The 17,130-nt window shown below is 37.0% G+C and overlaps 1 protein-coding gene across 1 annotated transcript; it reads right to left on the reverse strand.

The window, feature by feature from the left end:
• Nucleotides 1–5,952: 5,952 nt before the first annotated feature.
• On the reverse strand, nt 5,953–9,472 carry LOC140335940 (parvalbumin beta 2-like). Its single transcript, XM_072418957.1, has 5 exons — nt 9,367–9,472; nt 8,424–8,495; nt 7,742–7,874; nt 6,617–6,726; nt 5,953–6,385 (listed from the first exon to the last, which is right to left on the reverse strand). Exons 2-5 carry the CDS (start codon nt 8,482–8,484, stop codon nt 6,360–6,362), a joined length of 330 nt encoding a protein of 109 aa, XP_072275058.1. The 5' UTR covers nt 8,485–8,495; nt 9,367–9,472; the 3' UTR covers nt 5,953–6,359.
• Nucleotides 9,473–17,130: the final 7,658 nt, after the last annotated feature.

Genomic DNA, 17,130 nt, shown 5'->3' on the forward strand with positions numbered 1-17,130 from the left:
AATTCCTTAACCAGTATCGATGCCTATCCCAGCAAGGAGATGTGTTACAGGAGAGAAAAAGGACCTTCATCCAAGAAAGCAATTGATGTTACTGTATATTGAGGTCAGTCTGAAATCTCAAGTTACTTACATCATTTATTTATAGGGGATGCTCCTCATGTGAAACATCTTTTCTCCTTTACATTTTGAAGAAGTCAAAATGTCATTGCCATCTATGTCTGCTTGGCTTAGAAGGACAAAAAGAAGTTTTGTTACTTTATTGACCAATAAAGTAATATATTTCACTAAATATATTACCTATATTTTGGCAAATTGGTAATATATTTAGTGAATTATATTGTAAATCATATAAAACACATTGGAAATACTTTGTGATAAGTACAAATCATTATTAGGTCAATTTGAAATAGATAAGGAGGGGTGTTAGACCTTTACACTAGACATATATATCCCTGATTAAATTAACATTAATGTTATTATATTGGGGTAAAAGTCTCACATCCCGACACGTTTCGCCTCTTGGCTTCTTCAGGGTATCTGTGAGCCGCATTAATTGACTGTGCACAGATAACATAAATAAACATGTTTGAATATTATAATAGGTATTCAAGGTGTGTCCTCTATATCAAGACAGCAGAGTATGTATTCTGTGTTATACAAGAAATTATAACTTCAAAACTAAAACAGATTTTTAGAGCAATGGTCGCCAACCTTTTCTTTTCCGCGGACCACTAAAATCACCGGCTCCTGACCACGTATCCGACTGTACACACGGCAGATTTTCGCCCGATAATTGGCCGATGTCGATTATCGGGCGATAAAAATCTGACGTGTGTACGTAGCTTAATGGTAAATCCTACTGATCAATTGTTTCTATTACTAGTTCATAATAATCACATTCATCACTTTATACAAAAGCAATCATTACCACGCATTAGACTCACACAGCCCCTAGGTCAATACTTATTTATATTTTCCTTTTTTCCCCATTAGATGCTAGGTTTATATTGCCAACAAGTCCTTTTAGACCCTTGCAACAAGTGATTGCATCTGGTTGCATCTCAGGACCTCTAATCTCCTTAAACAGCTTCTTTGCCATTACTTCTTGTCTACATGCTTTACATTGCTTCTCATGGAACAGTAACAGTAAAGATCCATAACTGCACAGCGTGCAGTTACAGAAGCTTCACATGGTCATGTAACACTTCATCAGAATTGTTGCAGAGTGACTACATAAAGAACACTTAGGAGAGAGGGATAACATGTTGTAACTTTTTAAATAGAAAAAAGTGGTATTTTAAAGAAAACTTCAGATTTAGAAAATAGAAAAAATGACTTTAAAAATATATTAAAACTTTATTTAGGCTTAATTTTAATTGAACTTAAATAGTTAAAGCAGAACTTTCATTTTAAAAAAACAAAACAAAAAGACCTTTACTTTTGATGAGCTCTCAATAGCTCCGAAATCTTATTCCAGAGGCTCCCAAGTCGTCCCAAATTGAGTTAGATCATCCGTGAGATTGAATTTTTTTTTTCTTTATTTAAATTCAGGGAGAACCCCTTCTGCGCTTGCATGATCTTGGGAGCAGTCTGAAGCCTCCTGGTTCACAATATGTATCAAAGTAGTCTGTAGGCTTTTCATTCGAGGAGATCAAAGAGAAGGGATCCTCCCCAAAGAAATTAAAGTATTTAAAAGAAACAAACACATTTTTAGGGGTATAAGGGTTAGCCACCCGTTAGATAATGTTAAAATGTGATGATAAGTCTGCTTTAAATACACTGGGCCTGATTGATTAAAGCTCTCCAAGACTAATATGTGAATTCTTTTGGTAAAAGTAAATGTGAATAATGAGGCTTTTTGTAAAAATTGATTTATGGTATGGTTGTTTTTCCTAAATTATTGTGTATAATTTATGAATCTCACCAAATTCCTGAAGAAGCAGATGTTTTCTGCGAAGCACGTCGAATGTGATTGAGATTGCACAACTGTTGAATATGTTAAATGCTTCCTAATTTTTTTTAATGTATTATTAAAATATTTGATGGTTTATTTTTTAAACAAATAGTTGATTTATTAATGATTTAAAAGTCCCAATGTATTGTTTTGTCCTCAATCATAGAAAGCCTTTATTCCTCCTTCCATCAAAATGTACCCTACTGTAGGCACTGCTCTCCAAATAGTTATGTCTACCTTAGTATCCATGGGTAGCTCTCTTTCACCATCCCCATTACAACCAAGTATGTGCAGTTTCTATGTGCTTGGAGCATAAAAATCTGAGATGTTTGCTTGAATCCCAAAATTTCCACCTTTTGAGTTTCTCCGGAAATAGGGATTTCTAGAGCTCTGGATAGACTGATACAGATTTTAAAAGGTAGTCTTTTTTGTGTAGTCTACACTACAACATAGTTGCCAATATACGTGACCCATTGAAAATGCGCTAGATTCTCACCATGGAGAGGACAAAATATAACCAATCACCGGAGAACTTAATCACGCATAGACACTCTACTATACAAAAGTGAACACATACAACCATTCCCAAAATAGCCAAGAAAATAGGATCCTTCCGACCAGACAGGAGGAGTGAAAATGTGCACACTTCGAAAAAAAGAAACAGCTGGGGATATAGACATGTTACACGCTCCCTGCTACTAGAAGTGTACAAATGTCACATAAATTTTCAAAGTGACAGGTGTAATTAGATCTCATGTAGAATATATCTGTCATTAATGTTTGTCTGTTCACTTACCCATCCTCCTGTCTGTTTCTGCCGCTAAAATATTAAATAACCCCTATTTACAACCTTCATTCCACCTTTGACTTTTTATGACTTTTTTTTATTACATTTTTTATTCCTGCTTTTACCTGTTTATGTTAGGTCATTATGGTAACCCTTCCAAAATAATCCGATAGAACCCAAACATGGTCACTGGCTATTTACGTCTCTCCTGTTTCTGTAGAGTTGAAGAGTCAGTGTTCTGTGTATGAACATGATACCGTGTGTTTACTTTGAAGAAGATTAGGGGTTTATAATTGAGTAAAAACTGTAAATATTTGTTTAATATACATGTTTAAAAAGAATTTTATTATATTTGTTCAATAAGTAAAAAAAATACCTGATAATCATGCCAAAAATTTAGTACCGTCCCGTATTTTGTGGAATGTTATTTCAACAACTTTGTTAGAAAGTGTGTTACAACTAAAAAACAAAGCAGAGTATGGCTCAAACATAGTGAACTGAACACATGGGAATCGGCAAAGGTGTGAATGTGCATAAAGAACTGGGCTTGGCTGGGCAATTTGTGTATCAATTACAATGGCACAATTACAATGGCACAAAACAGGATTTATCAGTAAAGATTGGCATGGGAAATAAGTAAGATTTTTACCAGGTAGGCTACACCTAAAGGGAGAGGGGATTAAAATGGAACTAGCCAAAAAATCGTAGTGTAACGAAGGAATAATTTTGTGTACTTTTTTGGAGATTTCTTTTCACTTTGTGTCCACAGACATACAGCAGGAATTTAGGAAAAAAAACAAAAACTTCTAATGGTAGGGTAACTCCTCCCTAGGAAGAATCCCACTTCCTGTATTGGTGATCATGATTACAACTAGAGAGGGTGAATCCCAATAAAGAGGACACTGACCGCAATAAAATAATGGCATAGGTCTAACCCAGGCATGTTCAAAGTCCGGCCCGCGGGGCGGTTTAATATGGCCCTCTAACAGCCCTCCCTGCTCTGTGTAAATGCGGCCCTCCACGGCCCTCCCTTCGGATTGAGGGCGGCAAGCAGAAGACTGTCTGCCACAGGAGGGAGGGTGGTGAGAGGGTCGCATCGGAAGCCCGATCCTGACCTCACCGCCCACTGTCACTCACAACGCTCTGCTCTCAAGCAGAAGACTATCTGCCACAGGAGGGAGGGCGGTAGGAGGGCCGCATCGGAAGCCGGATCCTGACGTCACCCCCCTTCTTCTGTGGCAGACAGTCTTTTGCTTGAGGGCAGAGCACATGCCTGACTGCAGCTCGTTGGGAGCGACAGTGGGCGGTGACGTCAGGGCTGGACTTTGATCAGTTTCTCTGCAGTTTCTTCAGCTACCTCCTCCATGGGACTTGCAGTATATAGGGGTGAGACAGCCATTTTATGTGCTGCGATGTGGGGAGCTGGACAGGGGTAGGTAGGGCCTTGGCCTAGCAGAATTCGTGAAGTGGTGGAAGTGTGTGAGCTGTTACCAGAGAGTCTGACCTTGTCAAAGCAAATAACACGGCTTCCACCTGCCAAGGTCAAACAAAAGCAGAATCATGCAGAATCATGATCCAACTGGATAAGGGCAGGTTTCAGGAGATTCGGACATTGGCTAAGAAAATGCTGAGCTTGTTTGGCTCAACATATTTGTGTGAGAAGACATTCTCTGCTATGAACTTTAACAAGAACCGTGTGAGGACAAGACTAAGTGACTCTCATCTGCTTGACATTTTGCGCATCAAAACCACTGCCTTTGTACCAGACCGAGCCTATTTGCTGCAGTACCGATCTCAGTTTCACCCTTCACATTAGTGCAGGTAAGTTTTTTTTTTAATTTATTTTAAATACATTGTGAAAACTCACAATCAGCTGTCAGTTGATCTTAATGTTATGAAATGAAAAGCATGCCAATTGCAATTAACTTGGCATAAAATAATTCATTTGCATTTAATTGTAATTGTTCATAGAATGTTCGGAAAAATGTTCGGCCCTCCGGCATGTTCACTTCATCCAATCTGGCCCTCTTTGAAAAAAGTTTGGACACCCCTGGTCTAACCCTTCCCTATACACTAAAAGAATGTCTTTGCATTTACATTCTTTAAAAATAGAATATATTCACTAAGAAAATCTAGTTTTGGTAAGTAAACAGGAACTTTTGCACAATAGTTATGATGTAAAAAAATGGAACCACCACTGTATGATGCAGATGGAACATAGTGTGTGGAAACCAGTAGGTAATAAAAGTAAAACATGATAAAAAGAAGCCAATAAATGATGAAAGTTTAAACTAAGGTGTTAATAAGAGTTATAGGTGGTGATAGGTGACCAACAGATGATAGACCCATAGATGGTGAGAGTAATCTGGACAACCAAATTACTTATAATTGAAGGTGTAAACCAGTAGGCTGATGGAAACAGAGACAGTGGGCCTGATTGTTATTAAAGCTATCCAAGGCTTTCACCAGTGAAGCTGGGTGATCCAGAAAACTTGGAATGTATTCTTGAAAGTCATTTGCTATTTGCTAGCAAATGTTTTGAATCCTCGTCCAGATCTTTTCAAGCTTTGCTGGATCATCCAGCTTCACTGATGAAAATGTATCCTCTCCAGCCTTGGAGAGCTTTAAGAGGAAGCCTGTATCCGAAGAAGTATGAGAGGTCAATGGAGCCAAAATATTGACTAAAAGATAAGGGGAGAGATAGCGCTGTACCAAATTGAGTTAGATGTGAGAAGTGTAAGTAGTTAGATAAATGGAAGTCATCAGGTGAGGCCCCTTGGTGAACAAAAGGCAAGAAGGTGATTTGATGTAGCATTCATAGGTGAATCACGTAAAGCTGTTTTTGGTTCGAAATAATGATACGAAACCATTAGGTGAATTAGAGAAGATGGAACAAGACCATCAGCTAAACTAAGCCTGATACAAACATAAAGCTCAAATCAGAAAGCATTAGCACAAGTTATCTGTATTTAGGATACTTAATTGTATCGTTTAAATAATTTTATTATTCTTTAATATAAAGTAGCGGGTAGTAAATTATATATTTTTGTATTTATTGATACGGGTCAAATAACAGCTGATTGACTATAAAAAATTTCATAATTCTCAAACGTTTTTTTTTTGGAAATGCGCTCTATTGTATTTCTTTTTATATCCAACCAGTAGCTTCTGAATGTAATGTTATTACCTGAAATTGAAGCATGACACAAACTGATTCCAAAACATTGTTTTTATTGATAGCATTGTGTTTACATCATCCTCGCTGCTTTAAATATTCTTTAAAGACATCAAGACTCAATGTCGATTTACAAAAGTTGCTATAGTTGAAACAGCTGGCAATGCAATACCAATGTAAAAAAGATATAAATAAATAAAGTTAGGCATCAGAGAGTTACCAGCTGGTTGCAGGAGTTCAGGATTCAGATATTGATGGTTGAACAATATCACATCTGTCCAACTAATATAGATGAAATTAAATTTTATATGAAGATATTGATGCAGAACCTGATCCCCTTCTACCGGGTAAATTCTAACTCTGTTAACAAGGTTTCAATAACATTTTCGTGTAACAAAAAGAAGGGAGTTTAAATTATTTCTCTAATCCTTTGAAGCTGATGTTTAAGCTTTCACCAAAGCCTGGAATTCTGAAAAAGAAATGAAAAAAAGAAATAAACATATTATCCTTCAGCTAATAATAAGAAAAACAAGAGATAGACTGATCAATGGATAGGATAGGTAGGATGGTCAACGGATAGGTAGGAACATGTTTAAGCAACAGTTTACTATTTGAAAATGATTCTGAACAGTTTTGACTTTAGATATTGATTGTGCAAAGATCTTCTTAAAATCGGATGAAAAGTCATTTCCATTCTTACCTTCAACTCCAATTTTGCCATCACCATCAGAGTCACCGGCTGACAGAAATGCCTTGGTTTCAGCATCAGTCAGATCCCTGGCATTGGCACGGAAGTTCTTCAGGAACTTTCTGAGGATGAAAGGTGAAAGACAGTTGAGCTTGGTGATAATGTGAACATAGAAATGTATTAATGCAGCGTCAATTTATAATGTAACAAATTTAGGGTAGCAGATTTGGCAGCAGTGTATGATCATATGTAATTCCATTTTCAAGAAGAAGACAAGAAAAAGCAAAAAAAAAATCAAAGTATTTTGAGACTTAAGAATGAATTGAAAAGAATTTAATAGGAAACATATACACCTACCCTGACCTTTTAATTGCACTATGTATGTCATTTTATGATAACCTGACCACTTCCCATCCTATGTGAACATGCTGCAGAAAGTAATATGTATTATAAAACTTTTAAACTATTCTCCTATAAAGTATTTAGGCATGTGCTCTTCATTCCTCACAATCTCAGATCAATATTTTTGTGTTTGGTGTTCACAACATTTTATAATTAGGACATGTAATCAGAAGCTTGCTTGTTTGTCTATTAAAAGAACAAGTGTTAATTACTACATAAAGTCTTGCTAGAACATAACACCTATCTCACTATACTCCTGCTGACACACAGGCAACCTTGTAATATAATATTTGGGATAAAAGTACAGAAAGCGCCCATTAAACCAATCTAACACGTTGCAGCCAATCAGAATTCACTTTTATTCTGTATATCTTGCAAACAATTAATTTGAGTTTAAAAATATGACATTTCTCTTTCTATATTATAAATCCTACAATTAGCTTTTCTCTTGGGTCCTATGCAGTACGTTTTAACAACCTACACTACACATTATTTATATGAAATGGGAATTTTATATGGCATATCCTGTTTCTAATTCACATTTTTATTGGCATAATGAGGAATTTAGGATTTTATGTAATCAATAATTGCTTTTTTTATTAATATGACCTTCACAAGCTCTTTATAGATATTTCAAGGGGTAACGGTTAAGAAAAACTGATATAGAGAATTCTAAAAACAAATGTTTGTCTTAGTTTGTTGTTTTATCTTAGCAGAGTTTCTTCTGGTACTAACCTGAGCTCTTCTTCCTCAATGTAGCCACTCTGGTCCTGATCAAGGATAGCGAAGGCTTTTTGAAGCTCAGCTGCAGACTTGCTTGCCAGGCCAACTTTTGCAAAGAAAGATTTGTAGTTGAAGGAGTCCTTGGCTATCAAAAAACAGGAGAATTTGCATTAAAATACCAAAGTCTTTAAATAGTAAGTTAATAAAAGTAAATCATATTGTTATGTCAAAAGCAGTTTTTATAAATCTATTCGGGCAAATGGTTGTGAATATCAGGATAGTGTTTTTGTAGGCTGCTCATAATAAAATTTGTGTTTCTGCATTCTTTCGAAGACTTTACTATACTGTAGTCATTACCTACTGGTCATATGGAACATAGGGAAGTAATGCCACATGTGTCACCCAGTAGGAATTTAACAATCTGAGGATGTTCTATTGAACATGTGACTTATTCACAATCTAATTTTTATTTCCAATGAACATTAATGTACATTTAATGTTACCCCTAGTTTTATAAATAAGGCCGGTATATTTGAGGTATAAAAGTAGGTTGCTAGCTTTCAGTTAAAGTTTCACTATTTTTACTGCCAGTCATTTATCTTCTCTAATAATGAGCTGCAAGTAGTGACATTAACATTATATATGAATAAAGTGATGAGAGCAAATGGTGTTAACAAAGTGGATGGCACAATACCTTCTGTGCACTTCAGGGCAGCAGTTATGTCAGCATCACTCAGGAGACCAGAAAAAGCCATTTTAGATTTAACTGTATTAAAAGATAAATGATAATTGACAAATTAGGTTTTAGAAACAATAAAGGGCAATAAGTTAAAGTTTTTAAAAATATGCAATTATTTTCTACAATGTAAAACAATCAAATAAGACAACTTTTTATATTTTCTATAACTAAAACAATAATAAAATAGTATATAGATATATTTGTATACCTATGTTAGCAATATTAGCCCTTGAAATATTAGCATTTTATGAATAAACAGTTCAACAATTAATCTTAATATTGTATGCTCATTCATCACAAACTCAATTAAGCAGTCTACTATCATCTCTAAGGTTTCTAGGAACAAATAACATATTTCATAGGCAATACCAATTTATAAAGATAAAGATCTATATTAAAAGCAACCAGTCAGCTTTCATCCGTTTCAGAGCTGCCATGGCAATGAAAGATATATTTGGTGACTGTGCTAACTGAGATGTGCAAATTACATTTTACTTATTAACATAAGGCTTAGCACAGCTAGTATGAGCAAGGACAATTTTTCAAAATCCCTACAATTACCCAAGAATTCAACAATAATAGTATTTTATGTCTATTGCATATCTATTTAAGAAGTAGATGTAAAATTCCAGGGTCCTTTTTATAGTAAAAGAAGTAAAAGAAGGTATGATGATCAGCTGCTGATGGATAAGCGGTTAGGAGTCGTTGCTTTAATTGGCAGTCCAGCAAATTATTCCTTAGCATTGACTGTAGTCCAAAATATGCTGTATGTCTTCTTCTAAGCTGATTCTTTGTCCTTGGTAAATAGCAGAAATGTTACTCTTGTCGGGTTTGAATCTTCCATGCCGAAGTAAGTTACAATCCCAAAGAGAGACAGGATAGGGAGTATAAAACTCACCTTGGGTACTCTTTGCAATGGAGGAGTCCTACAGAATAAGCTGTGCCTACCCTCTAATAGGACGCTTCTTATATACTTTGCAGACACCACCCCCCAGGCCATATAGAGTAGCAAAGGGGACCCTGTCAGCCATCAATTCTTCCTAAGGAGGTCTGTAAGATTTGCTGGCTAATGAGCAAGTTATTTATATACTACAAGGAATTTAAATTAGGGATTTGTCAACAATTTTATATCAGAATCGCTAAGGCCGGACCACACTTGTTGCTTTGTGCTAGCTTGCAAAATGAAAAAAACAGCCTTATATGATCTGTTAGATTTTGCAGTATTCTCTGTGTGATAAATCTTAGAAATGTGCATAGTAGCATACTATGCTACAGCTGTCAGTTCATGTAACATATTCCTAGTGACTGCACTATATATGCTTTCTTCATCCTAGTTGTAGGTATTTCAAGTGGATGTTAAGCAGGTTAGTCTATTACGAATGAATGTTTTAGGTTTCGGTAGATTCTCCAATGTTAAGATGGTTACGTATACATTTTTCCATGGTTTCCATGAATTTCCAGGTCCGTGCACCAACTTTTGTAGTTACAAGGGGCCCCATTGTTTTCCTGCTGAGTGTTAGGATAATTTATATTACACAGAATGCAACATCAGAAATACAAACTGTTGAGGTATAAAAATGGTACACTACTTCTCCTCCTTCTGATACTATGTACAGGTGACTGATATGTATTCATTTAAACTGTGATGTCTGTGTTCAAAGTAGGGATAATGATTCTGGGTCCTGTACACACTGACATGTTTTGCTATATTTGTACTGGGCTAACAGAAATCAGAAAGAAATTTTATCAAAGAAATTAGTTTCATACCTAGTTATGCCTAATTAGTAGTCATAGCCAGTCCACCAGTGCTTTAGACTATGTACACGTCAGCTGATTCTTGTCCGATTATCGCTTTGGGGCTGATATTGGAGGAGAATCTGACATTTGTACAATGCTCGTTCATGGATCCGTCCTGGCGGATCCACAAACAACGAATGATTAATACAAATCAAGAAGAGAGAGCGTAGCAAGGTGCCGCTCGCTCGCTCGCTCTTCCCCTTCCCTTTCCATAGAGCAGATCGGTGCTGTATATATAGCGCTCATGCATCATGCAGTCTGTTGTCATTGGAAAGGATCGTGAATGACAGTGAATTTTGACTCATATGAAAGTTAAGACACTGCAGTTTTTTTTATTGCAAAGGTTTTTTATGGTCTCCTGGTTCAGAGATGGAGCAGTTTCTCCTGGTCATAGGATCTTGGTCCAGGATGAGATAAGAATGCAACAGCACAAGGATTAGTGTTACGGCAGAGCTAAGAGAATCAGGTTATGGGCCCCAACCAACTGTATTTTTATGCAATTTTTATCATTATTAACGTATTCAGAAATTAGGTTTTTTTAGTATACAGAGTCATCCTTCAGATCTTCTGAATTGATGTTCTCTTCATCTCAGATTAGTAATTTTCTTCACTAGATGCATGTAGAACATGCTTTCAACAAATTACAAATCTCCCCCTGACATATATCTAACTGTTAACAACACTGTTATTCGGCCCTCCCCTCAGGCGCGTTGTCTTGGTGTCACCTTTGATTCTGTTTTAAGCAGGGGTGTCAAACTCAAATACACAGAGGGACAAAATTAAAAACTTAGATAAAGTCATGGACCAACCTTGAAATTTATTGAAAAAATTGAGGAAATGTTTCCTTCTCATTATATATTAACTCTTTTCATATAGAAACAATTAGGTTTTGTTTCATATTCAATCTGGAACAAGCTTATACTAGAGAAAGAAGCATAAAAATGTTTTTTTAATTTTATTCATATAACTTCTGTAGGTGTCCTGTGAGTTCTGGCACCAAGGCTTCAGCAGCACAACCTTAATATTACCCCTTTTTTTATATTAATCTTTTCCCCTGTTGCCACTTCTTTCCAGGCCCAACACAAACACACACCTGGCCATCAATATTATCTAAAAACATGATCAAAGTGGCAATGAAAAAGAAAAAAATCTTCTTTTAGTACTGTACAAACCGTGTTACTGCAAAAATATGCATATCAAGCTGTTTTCAAATGGTATAAACTTTAATTGTGCACAAGGTATGCTATGTTCTTTTTATATAATACAGTGTTGTCAAGTGTTTGTGGCAACACCTTTTGAAATTGTAAAACTTGTTAGGCCTCCGGACCTTTAGCTGTGGCTTTCATTCTTGGTTTGACTCCTGACCTTGATTTGGCTCTTGACCCTTGGCGTCCGGTTCTGACATTACTTTGGCTCTCGATCATTGGCTTGACTTCAGTTGATTTTCTAGTTACTGCCATTCTGCTTACACATTCTGTACTGGCTGGCCCGGTGTGTGTGTGGATTGATGGCTGCCAGGTCCTGGTACAACATCCTCACCCTCAGCTTCTGATGAGGACCTAACAGGTGCCTAAAATCTGCTCCTACACCTGCACATGCTGTCAGTGAAATAGTATCTATAAAAGTGTGGAGAGAACATTGGGGCCGTCTTGCACCTTGTGACTAAACTGTGTAACTGCAAATACAAACAAACCTCAAGTTGTGTTCCTTGCATTCCTTTTTCTGCCTTTAGTCAATATCCTGTAAGTTCGATAACACCAAGCTCTCAGAAACAAAGGAAACTCTATGAGTTAAAGGCTTTGTTTGGTTGGACAGTGTATCTTCATGGAGTGACAGTCTTCCTGTTTCCCCATAGATAAAATGAGAGCTACACTGGTTACACCTATTCCCCCTGATTCAAATGTTCCTGTGCCTGCCACTAGCCAACTCTATCATCTGACATTTTCAAATCTTCCCCTTTTGTTTGATGTTCTTATTCTTTATAATAAAACACCTGCCTGTGTCTTAGTGCATTTAGCTTTTTAGCTTAGCTCAAGTCCTGCCACTGGATCATTTTTATGCTACTTTATCATTTTCACCCCCCTAATGATTGTTGGAAAACACTGGTTCTGTTCTGCATCACTTACTCATTTTGCTGTGGTTTTGTATTTTAAAACTGCCCTGCAGTTGGGGTTCAGCTTCACTGGCACCGTGGGTACGGGATATGCAATCTCATCCAGCAGGCTGTGAAGGGACATCAAGGGACTTATGGATAAACCAGTGCTCCCACTATAAAGGGTGTGTGTGTGGGGGGGGGGGGCAACAATTGTATCAGTGTATAAAAAGCTGCTGTAAGGGAAAACAAGTCTGATAAACTGCCTTGGGAGAGATTAGGATCAGTACTCAGGGCCGATATCAGACGAGAATCTTGTGTGTGTACAGCGCGCGTCGTCGATTGATTGTCGGTCGAACGATCGTAATGAAAGTGAAAGGGAGAGAGCGCAGCGGGGTGTCATTCTCCCCCTCCCCTCTCCATAGAGCAGAATGGTGCTGTATGTACAACACCCGTTCATGCATTGTGCAGTCGTTAGTCGTTGGAAAGGATCGTGAAAGATCCTTTCCAACGACAATGATTGCACATGTGTATGTAGCCTAATTCTGATTTTGGCTAATTTTGTTTTGCTTTTGAGTGGGTGGCAGTAAGGGATTTTTGTTTTTTTGGGGGGAAATATTGGTTTATATTTTATGTTGGTAGGGCCTTTATATAAGGTAAACTGCTTTTTTGGGTCCCTTTTTAATGTTTGGGGTAATTAAAGCACATCCAATTGTTCTTGAACATTAGCTTTTGAAACTGCCTTTGTAACCAAAAAATTATGGGCAAGGACATTTTGCATTGAAACCACCTTACAACTAACTGTATTACTAACATTCACCACACACACCGCAACCCCTATAGATTAACTAAAAGTTTGGTCCTGTTGCTGGAAAATGTAATACTGCTACATTGTTTGAAGTTTCCTAAATCTTTTGCATCAGCAAAAACAAGATATCTGCAGATAATTTACTGGTCAGTTTTTGCCAAAGAGGGCGATTAACAGTGTCACTGGTAAAACACCTTTTTTTATAAACTGAAACGATATAAACTAATTTTAAAAGAAAACATTTCTAAAATCATATTGCTTTGAGTGGTAAAATCATACTCTTGTGTATAATCACATACAGCAGGAGTGTCAAACTCCGGCCCCCAATGTTTTTATTTTTTGGCCCCCAAAGGAATCCTAAATATGAACTGCAACTGGCCCGCCACTGCATTGAAATATCGCCGCTACTACAATTCCTGGCATCACTCGCGTCTATAGCCCAGCGGGCTCTCTGCCTATGCCTGGACTGTTTTATAGATTCAAATAATGCCGGGAATTATAGTAGCGGTGCTATTTCATTGAAGAAGGAGTTTCAGAGGCAGGCCATGTCATAGGATAAGGGGGAGGAGAGGAACACTAGAATGAAAACAGGAAGATAATGACAAGGGACTAGACCTCCAAGCTAGGGAGAGGGAAATGGTCACCAACTACAGAAACCCTAAATCTAGCCCTGACTTCTGTCAGTATAAATAGACCCTGAAGGTGGGAGGATTCATACACCGGAACCCAGACCCTAGGAGCCCTGAAATGCCCTAGGAGTAGTGACAGGGTATGAGACTACTGGTTACTTCCCAGATCTCCCTGAGGCCTAGTAACAACAAGCAAAGGGTAACAACAAAATACAAGGAGAAGTAAACTTATCTTCAATAGAAAATGGATGAGCAGGAACTCAGGAGAGGACCACACACCAGCTCTTCCACCTCCAAGCGGAGAATATCAACCGCATGACCTGAAGTGTAAGGCCAGGCTAAATAGAGGAATAGTAATGATAACAAGCTGCAGCTGAGACCAGAGGTCATTACAACAACACTGAAACAAGTGAAAGCAAAGAGACTGTCAGATAACCTCACGTGCAGCCAGTCTCACAGATCTTCTAACCTTAGTCACGGGAGGGACTGTGACAGGCCACTCATAAGATTTACCTCCGCATTGGCCACGTCTGGCATTTCCAGCACTCCCCCTCAGCTGTACTTTTCCTTGCAACTCCAAGGCATGGACTTGAATGGTTGGGTTTTCATAGAAGAATATTGTTATTATTATTGTTAGTCAGTGCAAAAAGGTTACCATTGAAATTTAACCCAGAAGGCTACAAATGGGTAAAGAGGCACAAGATTTTTTCTTTAAAAAAATGTATGCTTCTTTCTCTATTATAAGCTTGTTCCAGAATCAAAATTGTGAAGCAAAACCTCTTTGTTTTCATATGAAAAGGTTTTATATCTAATAAGAAGGAAAAATGTCCTCAATTTTTTCAATAAATTTAAAAGTTGGCCCGCGACTTTGTCTAAGTTTTTAATTTTGGCCCTCTGTGTATTTGAGTTTGACACCCCTGACCTACAGTTTTACGGCATCCCCAAACAGGTTATGCAAATGATTTATGTATTTGTAATGTAGTTTTACATTTCTTGGCAAGACAGTGCACAGCTTATCATGCCTTTTAGGTAAGTAGTTTGTCAATTCATCATAATAATGGCAAAAATGTAACCCCATAGACTTCAATGTAATTCACAGAATTTAAAACTGGGTTCATCAAACCCATCCTGGTTTTCTCATCTAGGTCAATACACTGCTTTATCATCTGTAGTCATTAATTCTTGATAAAAAAACACCTGCCTGTACCCAGGGTCTCACATACATTATAGCCTTGTTATGTTTATTAGAACTCTCCAGCGAAAAAATAAATACTTTCTGGTATTTTCTGCATTTATTAGAGGAGACCCTCCTATTTTGAACATTGTAGATCCATACAACATTTCTCTGCTTTGTAGATCCCACTATACTCATTTTAGACCTAAGGTAAAGACTAGTCCCATCCCAACAGTGGGTCTGATTTGTTAAAGCTCTCCAAGGCTGAAGAGCCTACACTGTCATCATTGAACCTGGGTGATCCAGCAAACCTGGAATGGATCTGGTCCAGGACAGAAAACATGTGCTAACAAATAGCAAATGACTTTTAAAAAATTCAATCCCAGTTTGCTGTATCACCCGAATTCACCAATAAAAGTAAATCTTTTGCGGTGTGGGAAAGCTTTAATAAATCAGTCCCAGTATGTTTATATAACCTCTGACCATCTTCTTTATCTGACATATATCCACTATGCAGAGGCTCAGGTTTTTTTTAGCACACTCACCCTTGCTTTTGGCTTTGTTTCACTAATGATTTTACTTCTAATTGAACTTTTTTGACTGTTTATGCATCTTATTCCACTCCTTGTAAAAAAAAAAAAGGCATGTAATATATTTTTTTTAATATACTTTTTGATATCCAATTTATTGTTACTGTTTTATACTCTTGCTGTTTTAACCACAATAAAAAGATTTATTCAAGTTTCACATGCAGTGCCTAGTGCCCCAGGTCTGTTTTGTTTTTAGAAGGACTACTAGCCCTTATTAGCCGTCTAATTGGGGTTCTGCTCATTTCAAACTTTCTGAACATCAAACAGGACCTGCTAAAGTCTATACAAGCTGAACCTGGACAAATGTATTTTTAAAACATATACAGTGGTACCTCGGTATAAGCCTGCTTTGGAATAAGTCCAACTTGGTATTAGTCTTGTTTGGACACAAAAATTTTGCTTGGTATACAACCTTTGCTTCGTATAGAACCTTTGTGCTAGAACTTGTATGGGTCAAAATGAGTGATAACACCGCGCTACCCGTATTTATCTCTCTCGAGACAAAGCCACGACTGCCCACGAGCGTCAGTACGCCAGTTGCTACCATTCAGTGAACAACCCACGCTATATCTCTCTGTGATATACATAACATCTCCTCCTCCTCCTTTCTCAGCACCATCCTAGTAGGCACTCAACTCTTCTCAGCAAGGTAAAGTGAGGGTAAACTTTCATTTATTTCATCTAATTGCTTTTGTATTTATGTATTTTAGTATTAAGCAGTGTTTAAATTATTTCATGCAGCCCCATCAATGTATATTATGCCAATAACAATAGGATTTTTTTTTCATGGGAACGGATTATTAATTTTCCTTTTATTTCCAATGGGAAAATGTGTTTAGTATAAGTCCTGTTTGGTATAAGTCCAAGGATCTGGAACAAATTAAGGGCTTATACCAAGGTACCACTGTCTATTGAAAGAGATATATGCATATAAGTTAGTTCACTTTGATCATATTGAACCACTTTGAAATCTGGATGTAAAAGTTGTGTTTTATTTGACTTTCCGCTGCATAATACTATAGCATAAACTTCTCTAACCTCTAATGGCATTTTAGGGTCTTCCTGCATAGCACATCTGGCCATGTTCCTCTACCCAGATGTACTGTCAAGTGACGAGATCTCTCTTTCTTATTTCTTATTCAAGCAACTACAAGCAACATCCACATTTTATGCAATATAGTAAATAAATTAGAGTTTTTGCTTTAATCTTTAAATTATTGATAAAATACGGTATGATCAAGTCAAAATTACGAGGGCAAGAATTAACATTTTGTTTCTATGTATTTGACAATTCAAATGTCTTCTGCAGCATCCAAGTGTTCATTGGAACCTTAAGGATGTAAAAGATGTTTTTTGTTTTTGTGTCTAGTTTTGCATAATTTAGTTTAAGCCAAACACTGGGATTGTGAGGAAGCATCTGTATAGTATGATATCCCGATAACCTCACATAGTTTGATGAGGTTGGGATAATTGTCTAACTGTATTTTGCATGCTGAATTAATGTAACGTGTATGGTATCATAGTTTGATACAATTTCAAAAAATCTGTTTCAATATAATTAGCCAGAAAAAC

Source organism: Pyxicephalus adspersus, chromosome 7 (genome assembly GCF_032062135.1).
Source record: "Pyxicephalus adspersus chromosome 7, UCB_Pads_2.0, whole genome shotgun sequence".
Lineage (NCBI taxonomy): Eukaryota > Metazoa > Chordata > Amphibia > Anura > Pyxicephalidae > Pyxicephalus > Pyxicephalus adspersus.

Excerpts from the sequence above, each read along its gene's own strand:
- LOC140335940 (XM_072418957.1), bottom strand. The coding sequence starts at position 8,484 with ATGGCTTTTTCTGGTCTCCTGAGTGATGCTGACATAACTGCTGCCCTG. Across the intron at positions 7,875-8,423 it reads TGCCCTGAAGTGCACAGAAG|CCAAGGACTCCTTCAACTAC; the intron begins GTATTGTGCCAT and ends GTTTTTTGATAG. Across the intron at positions 6,386-6,616 it reads TGGCAAAATTGGAGTTGAAG|AATTCCAGGCTTTGGTGAAA; the intron begins GTAAGAATGGAA and ends TTTCTTTTTCAG.